At 41.0% G+C, this 19,574-nt stretch overlaps 3 protein-coding genes across 3 annotated transcripts; all 3 read left to right on the forward strand.

The window, feature by feature from the left end:
* Positions 1-333: 333 nt before the first annotated feature.
* On the forward strand, positions 334-1,824 carry LOC105565497. Its single transcript, XM_012018749.1, has 2 exons — positions 334-407; positions 1,320-1,824. Exons 1-2 carry the CDS (start codon positions 393-395, stop codon positions 1,602-1,604), a joined length of 300 nt encoding a protein of 99 aa, XP_011874139.1. The 5' UTR covers positions 334-392; the 3' UTR covers positions 1,605-1,824.
* Positions 1,825-5,474: 3,650 nt separating this feature from the next.
* On the forward strand, positions 5,475-9,103 carry LOC105565498. The gene is made up of 2 exons (XM_012018750.1): positions 5,475-5,595; positions 6,016-9,103. The coding sequence occupies exons 1-2, from the start codon at positions 5,581-5,583 to the stop codon at positions 7,930-7,932; spliced, it is 1,932 nt and encodes a 643-aa protein (XP_011874140.1). The 5' UTR covers positions 5,475-5,580; the 3' UTR covers positions 7,933-9,103.
* A 4,985-nt stretch (positions 9,104-14,088) lies between these two features.
* LOC105565499 (loricrin-like) lies at positions 14,089-17,320 on the forward strand. Its single transcript, XM_012018751.1, has 2 exons — positions 14,089-14,126; positions 15,463-17,320. Exons 1-2 carry the CDS (start codon positions 14,115-14,117, stop codon positions 16,879-16,881), a joined length of 1,431 nt encoding a protein of 476 aa, XP_011874141.1. The 5' UTR covers positions 14,089-14,114; the 3' UTR covers positions 16,882-17,320.
* The last annotated feature ends 2,254 nt before the right edge of the window (positions 17,321-19,574 follow it).

The raw sequence follows: 19,574 nt of genomic DNA on the forward strand, positions 1-19,574 counted from the left end.
AAAACACTTTCCTCCGTCTTTGGCGGGTTGCCAAGGTCCCTTGCCTCACCCGAGTTCCGTCTGTCGAAGGTACACGAGTACATCGCGGAATACGTGAACGCGATGCCTTGTCAGATCGTGACGACAAGGATGGTGACAGCGCACGACCGCGAATTACATATGAGAAGGCATAAACAATACGCGCCGTATAACAACCCCCATGCAACAGTTCGCAGGCACGCATAACGAACGCACACACGCACAGGCGATCCGCGTGCGTCCTCGTACGTTGATCAATCGGCTAGTGACGCATGCTGAACGCTCGGGTATATAAGCCACCCGCCAAAAAGCAGAGGCATCGCATTCGGTTACTGTCCATCGGCAGCTGATCCTCCAAAGGCTATCTATCAACTATGAAGTGCCTCGTCGTAAGTATCCCGATAGATCTTTCGCCGATATCTTTGCGCGCACGCGGCACATTGTTAATATTGTGGAACAAAGCCACCGCGCTCGGGCAAGTCGACTGAAAATTCATGATCTTCTGCATTCCGGGGCGATTAATTGAGCCACGACGCATTTATGGTACCGCATGAAATATTCTGATAGATTTTCAAATTAATTCACTCACCGATCATGATATACGCCGATTACAGTCTAATTACCGCATTGCCGTGATTACATGTAAATCGATCGGCTTGAGTTCGGTTGCACGTTCCGGTTACGGATCATGCTTATCGTCGCATAATACTGTAATATTCTAGTGTTTCTCCGATAATTAATTAGCAGAGAATCTGCTCTCCTTCAAAATCATACCCTACGGAGATTTCGGTAGCTGCAATTATTGAACGGATATAAGATGCAACGTAAAAACTTGCTAAACGTTTCTAAACTTTTCAGAATTATAAACGTATCTTTCCGTAGCCTGGATCTCCGTAATCTCGGCTCTCACCTTACTTAGCATAATTGCACATTCTCGCATCATTTAAATATATTTACACACTATTTTCCCTTTGCCAATGTGCGTAAAATGTATCAGTGAGTGTATTATAAAATTTTGTTGAACATTTGTCAGAACATTAAGTTTACATTATAAATTATAGTCGTTCTATTTTCTCACATGTTGCACGGTATTATCAATAAATGCAATAACGTCTGGTTGTCTAACATATTTTCAAGACATGACATTTCCTAATATACACATGTCACGGGGTAAATTAATTCGATTAGAAAATATATTCCTTGTCGTTTGGACAAAATGGCTTGTTTATCTATACGAACGCCAAGGTGTCAACTCCCATCTCGTGCGATTAAATTGGGAATTAATCAAGGCTCGATTTCAGGCTATCCTCCTCGTGGCTCTCGTAGCCGTCGCCATGGCGGTGGAGAAGACGCCCGAGGCTGAGAAGGCACCGCAGCCTGCCGAAACCGCCAGGGACAAGAGAGGCCTCGCGTATTCGCCGTATTATTCGCCGTATGCGTACGCCGCCCCGTATGCGTACTCACCTTACGCATATAACGCGTATAACGCTTACAACTTGCCGTACAGCTACTCTCCGTACGCCTACCATGGCTACCACCCCTATTACCGTTACAACTATCCATATTACAACACCCCTTACTACTAGTTTGAAGCATCGAAATGCAACGGTGACTCGAGAAGACGAAAATTTCATGGAAGCCTCATTACCTCAAGGAAACCTCACGGAAGATGTTTTGCTCACGCATTGTAATCCAATCGATTCCAAAACTCTTGGTGACCGCAGATCTGTTCGTATCTGACTTCTTTGACTGTCGATTTCTTTTTTCTATGCTTATTGTAATAATAAAATTATGCTACATATGAAAGGGACGAGTATTCTCCGTTAATTCTACCCTTCTTGTCGTTTTCCAGGAGACTTGAAATGTAATTTTATAAATTTTCATTTTCGCAGTGATATCTGGATAATTGCGCAAACGCAACACGCTATTAAACTGCAAGCTATTGTATTATAATTTGCGAAAGCACTGTTACAAACGAAAAAGCAGAAAGAGAAAGAAATAATTCACTACGACGATTTATTGCAATTGGTAATTTTCGGTGGAATATTACGCTCCGTTTGGAATAACGTCCTTAAGCTGCCGAAAGAGTTTATTAAAGGGCTCGTTTTCTGTTTATTTTATATATGAGATACATTACTAGATAACCGGCTCGCGGTAATTACGGTGGATAATTAACAGGAAAGCATTGCGAATTTTAATGACTGCCAAAACGCGTTAATTCAGATCCAATTTGTGTAACTGCCGGGCGCTCACACAGCCGTAGTAAATAAATTAATGGCAAAGGCCATTTTCATAGTCGAATCCGGCGAGTTTATCGCGCATGCATTTGCGGTTTCGTGTTTCGTACGGGTGCTTAATGTATGATCGATAACGCGGACTTTCAGATGCGATGCAGAAAGATGTCAAGTGGAAGCGATTGGCGTCATTGAGAGACCAAATCTACGAGGCGAAACGAGTAGCTCGTAAATGCGCGCATGGGGGTTGCATTAGCGTCGTCGCGTCTCATCATTAGCCGTGAATATTGGCATCGGTTTCACTAATGCGACACATGAATGGCGCCAGAGCATCGCGTATCTAGATCCACAGATCTAGCAAGAAATTATATTGTCAAGGCCCGTGTCCACTTGCAGCTTTTATGGAATAGCTGCAATTTGATTAGCTACACATTTCACAAAACTGGAAGGAATAGAGCATTCTTTTTCGACAATTGTCGATCGAGGAGCGTTCTCTGCCACAGCTGTAAAACATCTACCGAAATAATACGGCATTGCGTAATTTCGGTTAAATAAAATACGGAAGAGTGATTTGACTTTGGCCATTAAAATTAATATCTTTTGAAATATGTATTTTCGATTACATCACCAAATGAATTAATTCGCCTGCATAATTACATAAATTTAATTATGGGACGTCTTATGAATTATTATTGAAAATACATACCAATTGGTACAATGCTAGACATAAAGTTAAAATATTAAAATTTTGTGAGATACTTGTATAATTTATAAAGAAAAGTCCTCTGTTATGAGATAGGATTCTAATACGAGATAGCAGGTGTTCAACGTTCAAATTCCACCACAAATATTTTTTCGCCACGATTGCACAATCTAACAATCAATTTTCCACTAAACAGATATCACTACAATGGCAATACATTCATGATGGAACCAACATATGACGTCTATTAATTTAGCAAAAACTCCGCTATCTGATATTAGAAGCCTACGTTATACTAGGGGACTTTCCTCTACGAATTGTATTTTTTTATTGCTAGATTGATTTACAACGGTGATAATAAAATTACAGTTTGTAAAACTGATGTTGAGTATCTTCTCCTAAAAATGCTTGATTAAAAAGTCTAAACTTAGATATCCTGAAGCAATATTTCTTGACGGAACGAATGGCAGACGTTATAAGCCAAAGATAACTTAATCAAGAATATCTGAAAGGTCTAAAACAGCATTTAATAGATTAGACCGTTACTCTATAGAATATTCACGATGTGTTTCATCTACGTCGTTTGGTACATAATTAATTTGCATTCTGCCTTCCAAATGTTATCTGTTTACGGATTCCGTAGCCGAAGAAGGTCGACGAGGCGTTATCCAATCTCCGATTTCTGTTCCGCGCGACATTAATGCCCGATTTCTTCACATCCGGTTATGTTGCGGTTAAAGTTAACCAGGAGATAAGCTACCAGATCCGTGCACGTGATTGGCTAAAACTTGAAATTAACCTCCGGATAATTTTATCGGGAAGTGAAAAAAATCGGCCATAAATCGTGCCCGTGTAATACGCGTGGATGTTCGAAATACTTCATCCGAGGCGTCGGAATTGACACGGAGGTCCGATTCACGCGTAATCTCGGCGCGTTACACAATACAGGTCCCTGCACGAAGGGGGAAACGCTTATTCCGTATTCCCCGAGACCTGAGACCGGAGGCGAGACCTCGCCCGTCCCCCCCGTTGACTTTCACTGGGAGACCCCAAGTGGAGGAGACCGGGAGAGGAGACCCGGCGAACGTGACCGGAATGGCAGGGCGAAGCTGTCCACTGCGTTTCGCGCGACATCGGCCGTCACGACCTCGTCGGAAGTTCACGACGACGCTCGTTTCCTCTGGCATTTCTTTATTGAGAGCATAATTTACGAACGGATGCGCGAAACGCGCGGAGTGACGAACGCAAATCTGGACTTTATGTTAGTTCCTTTGTACATTGCATAAATAAAACAACGTGCATTTCACCTTGACGAGCGAAGCGGCATTTGGGCGAAATGCGAGCCGCATTTGTATATTTCATTAAAAGCAAATGCTAAATGCCTTTCCCTTGATTTATTGGTACAAGTTTTCAGAAAGCTCTGGAGCTAGATTCTAGCATTCATTCGCAGGAGCGTAGACTTTGCTCTTGGAAACAGTTGCGAGTCGATTGGCTAAGAACTATGCGATAACCAATCAACTTGTAACTTTTCTGTAAAAGCAGAATTTGCACACGCGTTTCTCTTGCAAGTAAATTCAGGAATATAACTCTAGATGTTTTTTTCAATTTCACTAAATTATGTGTAATGATATTATATCGCTAATCTTCGAAAGGCGCATCCTTTGGTTCGATTTGGATCCTTTTAAAAGATTGTACGCTTAACTTTAGCATAAATAGTACAAACATGCCACAGTAAAGTTCTTGTACGTTCTTTATTGACTACATTCTTCATTGTCAACAAGTTATTCTTAAAAGAACATCGTACATTTATTATAATCACGTTACTCTGCCAAAAATAATTCTACAAAATTCTACAAATCTATAAAATATAACTGCCAGAATCTAAGAAATTCTACGTAAATTAAAAAGTATAAAAATCAACATAAAAATGCTAAAATTGAGACACTTTTGTTAATTTTTGTAATATTCTACAAGTAAGCAGATGTTTTAATTCCGTAAGATTTTGTTGTTTCTCAAATTTTTTAAACTAGTAAAGTTTGGTACTAATTGTTACAAAATTGTACATTTTCATGAAACTACTTGCAATAATTGCGTGATTTAAGAACATTGTAATTTGTGATACTATTTCGTAGATATTTTTACAAAAAAAAAATTAATGTTTCAACGAAGATATACAATTTTCTACAAATTTCTATTTCAAGTCAATTTTTTTTAGTTATTTATAGAAATTTTTCCGCTAGGGTAGCGCGGATAACAGACTTCGGTAAGCGGCTGCAAAATTTCGATTACAGGACCGCGCTGAATATACGACGTACTTTACATCGATATGTATAACATCACGAATCCGTAACAGTATTGCTTAAGTCTTCGATCGATGAAAGCTCGTAAGAAAGTCTATTGTAATTCGTGGATGGTCGCGACCCGATTGTATTTATACATGTGCTGGTATGGCCGTGGTCTTAGTCGGCGCGGACTTGTCCATCCTCAAACAAATTAGTTTCTTGAGTCGCGCAGTCTAATTCAATGTCGAGACCCCGTGGGAAATAGCGCAGTTTCTTGTTGGAGAAGACAGCCGAGTCGCCTCAGTGCAGTGTTAAGTGCGAGAGGGATTATACAAACTTGAAAATGCGGCTATTTTTGGTACGTAATAGTATACCATACAGTAATAAAACTTTGTTCGTGTTGTGCCGTCGCATATTGATCCGCATATGTAACGTAAAATTATTTAAAAATGTTGCGTTTACGAAATAGAAAGCTTCTTACGTATAAAAGAGTTATGGGCAAACTAATTTGTATCTAAATAATAGGTAGCATACATTTAAGAACGGTTTATCTCTCTCCTTTGCACAATTACATAAGGTTTTACTACTTAAAAAAATTAATTGAAAATATATCAAAATGAAAATTTCACTTACATATAAAGTCGCGTACAAGTTTTTAAGAAATTTGTCTCTCATATTTCGTAATTTAATAAAAACATTTACTTTGCTTTTCTTACATCTCTAATTTTAAATTAAAACGTTTTGCTATTTTTTTTACACAAGAAAGTCTGATTCATAGGTCATCTATGTTCTCATACTGATGTTTGCGCTGACTCGAGCCAAGCAGAGGGCCGAAGTGCAAAAGTCACAAATCACGAAACTGGAAGTGGTAAACCTCGGCGAGGTCGAAGTTAAATCTGATTTGAAGCAATCCGACGTCCAGCGAAAACGAGACTCCGGATACACCTACAACAGGCCGAATCGTGTCTCTCCAAATGGTCGGTTTCGCATCCAAACGCATCCGTCGAGAAGTCAAATCGCATTTAAAGTCCCTGGACAGTTAAGCAGACCATTTATGCAATATGGACCGCCGAGTCACTCAACTTCCGGTTCGGCGACACACGAATATCATGCTCAGCAACATGGAAACCAATTGCAGTATAACGTCAATCACCAGCAATCGGCCAGTATCGGTGGAACAGGACCGATGGGACAAGAAGTACCGAGCCCGATCAGAAACGTCGATTTCGCGGAGGTGAATCCGTTCGCTAGTCAGAATGACGTGCCGTTTGGCACAAACACCGCTAATTATCTACCGCCACAGAATCAGAAGCTGCCGATTTACTCTTCAACGAACAATTTCGACTCGCAAAGCATTTCGGGTCAGGTTCACGGCACGAGCTCGCAGAGCCAGAACTTCGTGCAGGCTCAGAATCATGAAATTTCCGACGCCGCGCTTTTCCTGTCCGAGAACGCGCAGGCGATCGAGCAACTTTACGGCGCACCCGCGAGCCATCAGGACTTCGCGCCTGGCAACGATCAATTTCACGATATCGGTAATCCGATTGGTAATCTGCACAGTCAATTCGAGAGTACTTCGCAGAACCCTGAGGGATTCCGTGGCGCGTTGCCGTCATACGCGTCGGGTACGCTCGATCCTCGAAAGACCTTGGAACAAATTCAGTCCCTAGAGAAAGATCGGCTGATCGTGCAATTGCAGCAGGCCCTTGCCCAGGCTCAGACTAACCCGAGCGCAAACGCGGCGGGAAGATATGCTCAGAACCAAGCGGGCTTCGTTCAGAATCAGCAACTTCTCGCCTCCATAAGTCAGCAAGTGAACTCACATATTCCCACGACGCCGCAGTCTGCAGCCTTTGGCCCTGGGAACACCGCCTTCAGTCAGTCTACCTTTCTACCAGAAACCACGGTCAACCCCTTGGGATTCCCCGTTAACTACGGTGTTCCGACCACCACGCAAACTCCGACTACAACAACTACCGCCGGAATACTCACTACGCAATCCCCATTGCAACCATCCAAGGGTGATGGTATCGTCCAAGTTGTGTCATCGCAAACCGCTTCTAACCAGCCTGGTTCTTCCGCGACTGGATCTCCCACGGGAGTCCCCCTTTACGGTGGATTCGTGCCGACCTTCATCACGGGGACCAGTTTGATTCCCAACTACGGTACCAACATCTTTACGTCCGGTCCCCTCAAACCCGTGCAATCCCCCGACGCATCCCCCACCCATTTCGGGATACCGATTCCCACGGAACCGCCGCAGAAACCGACATCAGGACCGGCATCCTCAACCCCAGCGACAATACCGTCTCTTTCATCGTCCAATCGACCGGGGATCACGCTGACATCGGCGGCAATCGCGCCGGTGGCCCTGCCAATTCAACCGATACGACCTGTTGCTCCTCTCGCGACGCCGGTACATCCGATCGCCGCTTCCTTGTTGCCGGCGAATCCCACACAAGTGCATCCGGTGCAAACCACCCCTGCCGTAACGTCCAGCGTGCAACATGCGTATGGTGTGCAGACCGCATTGATCAATCCTGTTCTCTATAAACCGGTTAAAGCGGTCTACCCGCTGTACTACTATCCCGTGAACATCGCATATCAGCTGCAGAAGCCTACCTCGCCGAGTTACCCGTGGAATTACGCGCCTTCGTACGCGACGCAGACAGGACCGGCAAAAATATGGAAATGAGGTGTCCCCGTTCATAAACAGATCGCAAGCCGATCTGCGGTATTGTGGCTGACTGTCTACTCGCGTGGAAAAGAGAGAAGGGGAGTTTGTAGAAGAAAGTACGGTAAAGGAGAGTCACTATCGCAATCGTGTGATTTGGATTTGCTAATGACGTCGCGCTAGATCGTCTGCTAAACTTTTTCCACGTAAACGATTTCATTTTCTTCTTTCGGTAAGAGTTTCAGGCTGACAAAAAGAATTGTTCTTTGCAAATCAACCGTTACAATTGCAAGTTTTATTTGTTTCCGTTGACATCGAATGGCTCTGGATTGCATATTGAATTGCATTGCTATAAAACTTGTAAATTGTTGTCCATGATATAATTCAAGTTCCGTAGCTCATATTTATCTACAAGAATTTAAATAACAAACTTAATTTCTATTGAATCTATCATAAACGATTACGCAGAATTAAATTGAAAATTATGCAATTGCCAACAGTTTCTTCAACATCCGTAATTTATGCACAGTCTTGTAAACAATCGCATCGGAAATTTGAGTGATTACTATATAAGTTCAAATTACATACGTAATTCTAATCTGTCAAGACTTGCGTTTATAATATTACAAATTTTAGAAAACAATTGTTTTTCTCCGCCTTTGTGGATTTTATATAGCATTTAGTATCTCAGCGTACTTGAGTTTCTCGCTGCTGAGGAGAGTAACTACGATGATTGTTCAATACACGCCTCGTAGATCCACTGCGTCATCTGTCATTGCGCATCCGCTGATTTCGAAATTCATCATCGAGAAAGTGACAAGCAGGTGATAATTAGCGCAGTTGTCTCATTGGAATTGGGATACTGTGGTAAGAATGTCAAGCGAGCATTTCCAAGCATTACTCGCCGTTTCGAGTTGCTGACAATACGTAAAAAGAAATTTTCTATTCATACGAACGTTTGAAGATGTTATTTATAGAATAGGAATATTCGTCGATTTCTCTTAAGTACAGTGTTCCTTTTACGTTTTCCTTACCTTCGGATTGTATTAACTAATGTTATGTGTGTGCGCGCGTGGGCGTGAGTGTATGTGCATATAATTTACTAAACAATTTAATTATATTATATGAATGATGATTGCGGAATTTCGTGCGTACTTTTTCTACCGTCTCAGATTTACTTTCGAGCACATGTAAATACACATGTTCTATTTATTTCGTCAAATAAATATTTTTGTACTTTGAAAAATGATCTTCTTTGATAGCAAGTCGTTTTCGACACTTATATGATTAAGAATTTTAATAAGTAACAACGAAATTTCTGACTTGTAACTTAATTTTCACATCTCTAATCTGACGAATCTTACGTTTGTAGGCACTCTTGTAAGTTTGTTGCCTGAAGAGGACTAGTATTACTGGCCGAAATGTTTTATTATAATAAAGAGTTGCCAGTAAGGTCGTTTCCATACTTGCTAAAACTCGGAATGTCAATTGTGCGTATCAGCATAAAGAAACTGCGTGTAAAATGACTGAATATGAATGTATGAGACGCACGTTAATCTAATCGCAGATAGCCCGCAGTATGTATATGGCGCATCTCACATTATCGCGATGGAAAGCTGAGCCGAGGAAATGAATTACTGCCACTTCCGGCCCCCGAACGGATCTACGCGAAGAAACTCTCACCCGTGTATTCGTGACCATCGGATACGATCTTCATCGCCACGCCATTCGATTCTGACCTCGAAAGTCATTCGATAATTCCAGCCACGGTCAACACAGTTGGATTATTCGAGCGATTCTAAGTATGCATATCGCTGTTCGCAGGTGTAGGATTCCCGAACGATTTCGTAATTCTTGCTAAGAGAAGAGGAAAGACACGTATGGCTGTCAAGCCCGAGATCATCGATTGGAATCTACAGATCGTCAGATAGTCGAATAGAGGCGCTTTATATTCATTTAACAACCTGCTGACGTTTGCTAATTCTTTGCAGTCTACTTCTTTTTCTCATTGAACTCGATAATTGACCACTTGAATTTTTAAAACCGAAATAAATCATGCAAATGTATCATTTTCTATTGTTAATTTATTTATGATATGAAAATGGAATATATTTTGGAAAGAACGATAATTAAATTTATCCAGATAGAATCAAAGAAGTTATCGAGTTCTAAAAAAGATAAAGATCTGCAAAATATCTACCATGCATGAGACAATAAGCGTAAAATTTAGAGCAATGTACATTTGTAAATTACCTTGATTTGTATAGCACGCATAAATGTATATGCATAGTTCGCTGCATCTCACGAGTGTTAATATTTAGTTGGTATTCTCGAGGTAGTTTCTAAGTGAAACATGACTAAATCGTACCGTTACGAAAACCAGATTTTCACATGGTTCCCGCAAATGTAGTTGCCAGCAGTATTTGAGGGGTCAAGCATGCATCGAGCCCGGAAAGTCGCGGAGTCACGGAGTCTCGAAAGCGCGGGCTTGACCCTGAGAGCCCAGCAGGCTCGTCGCGTTAAACCTGTTGTCAACTCACTTTCCGCAAGTGACCCATATTTTACTGCCCGGTTTCCGGTTTATTCCGCCGGTGCACTTTTGTAACTTTATTCTGAACTCGTGCAGAGTTTCTCAGACCTTATTTGGAAAATCTTGCATTCTTCCACTGATTGCCAGATATGTAAATTGCTCCTATTATATGCAAACTGAGCATTTCTACGTTTTTCAATCGGTACTTTTCCAATTATTGTGAGCAGTTAAATATCAACCGTTTGAGATATAGTCGAATAGCGAGAAAGCGAGAGTTCCGGCAATGCTCAGGCTAGATCGACAAGAAAGACAAGGAAGTAAGATGCAAAGCGATTTATAAACGTATAAAAAAGAGCGGGAAGCGATAGGAAAAAGTTTGTGACTGGGAAAGTGAATTGTCGAATATGAAAAAGGGAAGGTAAATCTTAAATGACAAGAAAGTAAAAGACGAAAGTATTGCCAGGTAATGGATGTAAAGAATCATACGTTCTAATGAAAGAGTTAAATTGAGTGCGAAAAGGAGTTGTGTGTGACGGTGCAAGAAAATTGTAATAAAATGATGAGAAGGCACGAAAAGCGAAAGCGATTTTAAGACGACATCTTTTATTCGAAATCGCGCATGCAACAGGATAATGAATCATTAACATCGGCACACTTCTAAGCAACGTTGATTCTAAATGGTCCTATTGAATTTATAAATGATAGGATCGATTTTCTTCTAAGATTAACTTCAATACTCACTAGCCTTTATTAAAAAATGCGTAATTTGATCTTAAGATGGCATAAATTCACTGTATTATCTTAGTATAGTTTAATACTGTGGTTACTTATCTATTTTTTTTATGAATAAGAAGTACTGTTATTTATTTCTATTTCTTTGTTTAATTAAATTCTAAGTAGAAATATTTAATTATATTTAATTTCACTTCCATTATTTTAAACGGAAAGAATTAGATGTTAGAAAAGAATGACGTTTGCGGAACAATGTCTTTAATGCTTCGTTTTAGTGCGTGTCTTACGCAATAATACGCGTGCGCTATACTTAGCTCTTATCGAGATGTTAACGGCGTGACAGGTATATTATTCGCAGCACACGAAAGCTGCGATAACATCTGACGTTTAAGGATACTATGTTACGCATAGATATGCGCAGACTACATAAACTCAAGACAAAGTAATTCTCAATGCAGCCACCTGCATTGCAAGTTTGCAGTTATTATAATTAACATCAACGACATATTATAGTTACACATATGTAAACACAAATGTTAATAAGCTTGCATAAATGCACGCGGTACTTTAGTCGTCGTATTTTAATCTCACAATTAAAATTTGAACAAATTAGCTAATATGCCTATTAGAATTTGGAGAAAGGGCTTAAAGATATTGCGTACAACTTGAATATAATTTCATCAAAATGCTAACTGAGGCACTATGTCTCATCTCATTATCCCATTTCTCTTATCTTCTTATCTCTCTTTCTCGGAAGTAATCCGAGCGACAATTGTCTCAAGAATTCTCCTAATTCCTTGCCTTTGAAATTGGATGATAGCCGCAGGCAACAGTCTCTTTTCTTCATCTCGCCAGTGAAAGTAAAACGATCGAATGTTTCCAAATGCTATAATTTAGCATGTTGGAAGGAGTTAGATATATTGCTACGATTCGCTGAGAGAATGGTCACGATTACCTTCTTACGCCTGCGTTCATTCCCGTACGATGATATGTTTATCATATAAAGACGCGAAAACGAAAAACGAGATATACATATACATATAGTGCCTTTTTCATTCATTTCCCTAAACGTGCATTTTACTTTCGAATGTTGATCGGCTTTCAGCACGTGACGGTATCTCATCTTTTTCCATACGCGCGGTTCAAGAACACTTGTCAGCGAGCATTAACATCTTTCTCATGCTAGTTCTTTATGTAAGAGACTAATGAAAGAAGTTAATGCGCAAGCATAATACTCGTACTCGGTGCTGCGAGATGTTTATCTTATACTTTCTTGCAACCGATATTAAAGTATCCGCTATTTTTTCTAGATCCAGGACACGGAAGAAGCTTTCTTAAATATTGAAGGCTGCATCAAATCTAAAAGACTAAAATTTCGTTACATATTTCTCTTTGTTCTGTTTAAAATGCACGCCTGGAAGTCGGCTTCAACTTTCATAATAAATAGTAGAATCTATTTTGCTCTTTTTATCGTATCTCTTTGTTGGGTCTAGTTTTTTTGCATTTTGCGGCACAAAGCAATCGAGTTTCAACAAGCGGATAGAGAAATTTTAAACTTAGTAAAAAAATGAGTACACCAAAGATAAATTGAATAAGTGTGCGTGAAGATGCTCTCTTTACGCAATAATTCGTTTAACAGTGCTTTTTGCCAATTTGAGGTAAGCCGTGAAAACAGGACTTGTGAACCAGAAAGACTGCAGGTGTTTCAGTAGATTTCAATGCATGGAAGAAGCGCGTTACCAGGAATTAAATATCCGGAAGAACATTTGGACAAGAATAGCGCAATTAAAAATGCCGGGAAGGTAAATTTCTAAACGTACGTAGTCATATATAATATAATCATTTTGCCTTTCTCTCGTAACGGTAATTAATAGAGACAATCGCTAAGACATTTATGCACAACGGCACACGCATCGGCAATATTTAAATGAGCGTTGTTGCTTCATTCACGAAATATGATGCGTGTACTTTCTTCGTGTTGGACTGATGCCCCCGCCCGTTAGTCGAAATTGAAAGTGAAGAGTGCAAAATAATCTAGATGTATCTCGCTACGATTCGGACGATAGCGTTTTCTCTCAATGCTCGACGAGACAATACTTCCGCCTGTCTACAGTAATTAATTGCACTGAGGAAATAAAATATGTTAAAAAGAAAAAAAAAGTAGAGTGGAGCGGTTCGACACTGTAGTAACTCTTATCGTATTGAAATTAGATCGCCGGCTCCGCGAGAATGTAGTAATTAAAAACGGCTTAGCGTATATCCTACCGCGCCGGTCTTTCTTGAGCGAGATTTTCTTGATTCCCATAGGATATTGCGCGATATCGCTCATGGAAATATACACGGAAGAGAACAAAAGAGCCTGTAATTGAAAATATCCCGGACAGAAAGTGCAGTAGGTGGTTGACCTTGTACTTTCTCGAGGTGAGCGCCTATGCGGGGACAGGGGTAAGAAAGAAACAAGGGGACAAAATTTTGATTTGTTGCGCGATAAATCAATATCCGCCGTGCGTCGATCCGGTTGACACCGTTTCCCAGAGAGTTTCGGGCTCCTCTCCTCTTTCGTCTCTGTAGACGGGCTTAATACTCTCGGAAGGATGTTGTCGTTTCTTCCATTTGACGAGGAAAAATTGCGGCCGAGGATCGAATCGGACCACTTTTCACCGATAGGTGGGGTCTGATTTGCAAAACGCACGCGAGCATTTCCCGCGTTGCAGTTGACTACTATCTGTGCCAAACGGCGACGATGCGACGCGACGCTCGACATATCAGCGCCGGGAGACTTACCTTCACCTAGACCTTTCTTTCGCCGTATGAGAGGGGATCCATGTATAAAGCCTTTCTTCTTGCTAGCAATGGCACCAGAAACCATAATATCATTCAACCACTTGGATGCTACCAAGTTACGGGAGATAATTACGAGATCAATCCTAGTTCAGCAAGCATGCGGTTTATTGTAAGTATCACGTCTTCACAAGTGCTTGCGAAAATTTACACCTTACGTTTTCCACCCGTGCCAATCACTTTTATATTTCCGCGTGTGTCTTACATGTGTAAAATTGCTATTTTAACGGTGTTTAACAAAGGCAGTGTAACCATTAACACTTTTTATTTTTAAATAAATATTTAGATAAGTGAGCATTTATAAATTACGAAATTTAATGGGACTTGAAAGCTTAAAGGAATTAAGTTTGTAAAACATTAATACATAACGTAATAATTTATTTAAATACATTATAATTAATGTAAAATACACGGAAAACTTGTAATACATTGCAAATACGTTTAAAAACAAAAGTTTTATTCAAATTTTCTATGATAGATGTACTACTGATATACCTACTCGCATTTATTTATCATTTATAATAATTTTCAACAAGTTAATAAGTCCATTTTATTTTACATGGTTCAATTTCTAAATTTTAATAATGTCTGAAAGTTAATGAATTAAATTTATTGTAATTACTAATATAATGTAACAATTGTATTATCTGGTACGTAAGGCACTCTACAACTTATGATTTTCATCTTACTGCTTTTTGAAGAATATTTAAATTGACAATAAGCTTATTAAAATTAATGTCAGGAATAAATAAATAAATAAAACTAATATGTCAATAATTGGCACAAAATTATCATTTTTCGTCAATTATTATTGTAATAACTTTTAACTGTTGTATCTATTAGTTAATTATATTATACAAAAATTATGTATGTAGGTCTTTGAAGTTTTTAGCTCTTCCTAATAATAATTGATTATGTATGTCTAATTTATAATTCAATTGTAAGTTGAATTGAACTAGTTAATTACCTGTTATTAGTTAAAATTGATATATGCTACATAACATTTTACAGAGTTACCATTAAAATTAAGGCGCTTGTATTAATTACAATTCATCTAGTTCACGCTGCAATTAAATACTCTCCCACAAATATTAAACAAAATAATAATAACATTAATTATTATGATGTAGTTATCATGTAACCGCTCATCCAACCATTGTTAAATTACATATCACATTAATAATCGACTATCAACTTATAACACTGCATAATTGTATGATTGATTATCCAATTAATTTTCGTATATTCCGCTCACTAATTAGAATTTCCTCGCTTTTTGTTCAGCTAATACGACTATTCATAGCTTAAGCAGTTTAATTATAACTCGGGCAATTGGTTACAACAACTTTGTATTCCACTTTCACGCAAACCGATCAAGCCTATGAAAGTGGGTCACCCTAGAAAGTGACATACGAAGATGAGCGATAACAACTGATTTGATCGCGTAGGTGTTTCTGGCGGCTCTCGCCTGCGGGGTCTGCTGCAATGAAATTCTGCCGAATCAGCTTCTATTGCAGCCGAAGAGCAAACGCGGCATCAACGACCACTCGGTGACTTTCCCGTCGCAATCTTCTTCATCCTATTCAGCTCCCGTTCACTCGAGCCTGAGTTCCGGTTACGCGCTAGGTGGATCATCCGGTGGCTTCTCCCTGGGACACGCTGGCCTTCTCAATTCGGGCGGCTCCGTTGGCCACGGAGCTGGATACTCCTTAGCGCCGTCCAGTGGCCTAAGTCTCGGATCCGGTTACCAATCGTCCGGATTGAGCCATGGCTCCCTAAATCAACAGAGCGTCTCTTTAGGCGGACACTCGGCTCAGAGCACCTACTCCGTGCCCAGCGTAGCGAATCTCGGAAGCGATGGAAGTAGCAACGCACTTTTCACCCCATCGAAAACCGGCCCCGTTACCTTTGGAGCCCACGGTGGTAGCGGCGGTGGCGCGAGCACTTCCGGCTCCAGCTCGTACAGCGCACCGGTCTACGCTTCCGGCGGCCACGGACTCTCGGCTTACAGCAACGGAGGGGCATCTAATGTTGGCTATCAGGTCGTGTTGGGGTCGTCGCAACATGGTCTATCGTTGGGTTCCCCAGGCACCTCGTCAAGCTATAATCTTCCCGTTTACTCTGGATCCTCGAGTCCTTCGCACTCCGTGACGGGTGGTCTGATTATCGCCAGTGGTTCACGCAGCGGCTCCCCCAGTTACAGCCTCCCAACGTCCGCGTCGTCTCACGGCGCCTCCGCCCTCAGTAGCCCTTCGGGTATTCACGGAGCATCGTCCACGTACTCTCTCCCGATTAGTTCTGGATCTCACGGAGGAGTCGCCGCGTTGTCGTCCAGTGGTGGGTCAGCCGCTTATCCCACTTCTTCAGGATCTTACGGCTCCTCCAGCACTCACTCCGGATTCTCGGGCGTATCGTCCGGCGGTTCCAGTTACGAGCTACCGATCGCCTCGGGATCCTACTCGAACTCGGGATCGTCCAACGCTATCTCACACGTCAATTATGTGCCGTCCTATTCATCCGGCAGCAGCTCCAGTTACTCCAGCCCCAGCGTCTCCTACGCGGCTCCGAGTATCGGCCACGCGGGTTCTTCCGGTTATCCCGGCGGCGGTGGCGGCTACTCATTCAGCTCCAACTACCTGGGATCCAGTTCCAGCCCAATTGTAGCCTATTCCGGGGGCCACGGCTACACACCCACGTATTACAGCTCGTCTAGTTCCCACGGGTCACCCGCGGACTCGCACGGAGCTTACGCTAGCATAAGTCCTAGGTATATCGGATACGCTCCCGGGGCGAGATTTTACAATGTAGATTCAGGTAGCGCCAAGTATGACACGATCTCGTACTCGGTTCCAAACGGAAAATACTGATATAACGTTTTGTAAGTCCTTTTACGTCCCGTCATATCGCCAGGATTCGATAACGGCTTAGGATTATAATTGCAGGATCTCGTGACGAACGGGTAATTAAGCGTCGAATGCATCGTAAATTTTGGATTGTCTAATTACTTGATCTTATGCTGACACGATCTTGCCATGAAAAATAGCAATAATTTTTTCAAGGTAGAGAAGACTACGTACGCAGTTGAGAGTAAAAATAGGGAAATATTTATATTTAAATTTTCTACTGTACGATTTATATAGAGATAGTAATCTGTACTGTAATCGTACTCTTAAATTGTTATCTATATTTATATCACTGACAGATATAGTACATTTTCTTCCTGTTATCCCTCGTATCACCGATCATTGTGATTTTTGTTAAATAGTTTTATATCTTCTTTTGTAATAAATAAGTTGACTTTTCAACGCACACCAGAAAACCCACGTGAAGTCTTTAAAACTGAACGCGACACGTCCCGTATGACTGCATCGTCGGCAATTAATTCAGCGATATTTATCGGCCACTCGTAAATCTCGACTAGCATAAGATTGAAATCGGAATCTCTCAAGTGAAGAAGAAGTCAAGATGAATACTGCCGTTAAATTGCGCCTGCATGTTGCACGTTGCGTGCGGCGTGCGTAGGGTGCACCGCGCCAGTGTTTCGCCTATTAATTAAGCACACTCTATGATTGAGATGATCAAAGAGATCGGAAGGGTGAAAGTGTATCGCGAAATCGACAATAACATATGGTTCTCTTCCTAATTATCTTAATTAATCACAGTCGCAATTAAATCACATAGAGCGCTGGTTTACTTTCGCGACCGCGTTTACATGTCTATCTTCGCGAATAGTAAGTAATTGATTCGACACGCGCGATGGAAGGTAATATCGCGTATCGAAGAAAAAACGCTTGAACGGATTCTGTCGCGGGCATCATTGTCCGTCAGAATAATTGATGTATCTGGCAGCGACCGGTGCTGCCTTCTTCTGCTTTTACCCGCGGCGCTACCGTGAAAGTTATTGACCGCACGAACGGCAACGGTATAACCGTACACGCGAAATATAATAAAAGCACAAGTCCGCCCAACAGACAGAAACGGGATCGCTTTTACTCCAAGGCCGGGGTGAGTAAGAGATATCTTTCTAAACCTTTATTTTATCTGAGAAAGTGATTGCCGGGGCACCAGACAGAAACGTTGACTGGTCAGATTTAGCGGACAGGTTTAACGTAATGCGTATAGAAATTGATAATATACATAGTCTCTTTTTCCTATAATGTTACATATTTATATACGTAGCACTAGTTGGCCTTAAAAATGAAATTATGTAACCTAATAAAATAATATGCAACAAATAAATGTGTTAGCTCATATTATTTATGCACCGAAAGCGTTACGTGAGGAGCTCAATATATCGTTTGATTAAAAATGATAAATTACAAAATTATAATTATTAATATTAATGTCTAAGATAATGAAAGTAATAACTAATTAAATATTTTCATTTTACGGCTTAGAAATTAATTGATTATCACATTTCTCTATGTGTCGGTTACATCGACCCCACATTTTTGTAAATTGAAGAGATTATCAGACGTATATAAAAAACAATTTATAATAGATAACAATGTATTAAACTATACGAAAAATATTTTTCATACGTTACGTGAAACATTGGCGTAGTTTAATTTAATTAAATTTTAATCCCGTATCCATGTTATGGCGTCCGACAAAATATCAGGCCGATTAACGGATCGTGATGGAAATAACGCTCTATCAACCAGCGAGCCGCACGACAAGGTTGTTAATCGGATCTTCGACTACAAGGAGATATTCGGTCGCGTAAGAAAGCGACTTGAATCGCGCGTCACTTCTTTCGCGCACCTGACCCAATTACTGCGTCCCGTATGCACTGGACACGCGTGTACGGACGCATTCGCACACGCGAGGGCCGCACGACACGGCGTGACACAGCATGAAAGAGACCGCACGCATCGTCTCGGCCATGGTCCTCGGATGTGTGATCCAGACGATCACGCCCCACGCGTCGGCCGAGAGCCAACCGGTGTTGTATGTGTGTGTGTCACGAATATAGAAAACGCAACGTTTCACTATTTTCTGACTGGTTTCGCGAGAGACACGCTCGGGCTTCTCTCACTCTCATGCCCGGCACGGCGAGAGCGGGAAAAGTTCGCTCTTACTCTTCGCGAAGGCGTTCCCCCGGGCGGACCCCGTCACGCATCTCTGACTTGATCTCGGACTTGCGAGTGTCCATCCTGTCAGGCGACCGGGAGATTCACTTTCGTGACGTGCCGACCTGTAACGCGAGTCTTTTTTTTCCCCCCCAGTGAAGTAATTGAACGGGATCCGTGCGAGAGGTAATATAACGTTAGGGTAATTTTTCTTGCGGTAGAATATTACACAGTTGGAAAATTTGTGTTTTCTTGTTTAAAAAAATGCCCGTTAAAATTTTTGTGTTAAATGGTTAACACATTCATGTGTTAATTTAACAGATTGCTCTTATGTTAATTGACCTTAAATGTAAAATTATTAAAATAACTGAAAAGAAATGTTAAAACAACACAATGTGTACTTATTTTGTAATCTTACACAATACATATTATATTATTAGTAACGAGATTTATCTGTTAAAATTTACAGAATGAAATGTTGATTTGGT

This window comes from Vollenhovia emeryi, unplaced genomic scaffold (genome assembly GCF_000949405.1).
Source record: "Vollenhovia emeryi isolate VEMERY1.0 unplaced genomic scaffold, V.emery_V1.0 DF939151.1, whole genome shotgun sequence".
Lineage (NCBI taxonomy): Eukaryota > Metazoa > Arthropoda > Insecta > Hymenoptera > Formicidae > Vollenhovia > Vollenhovia emeryi.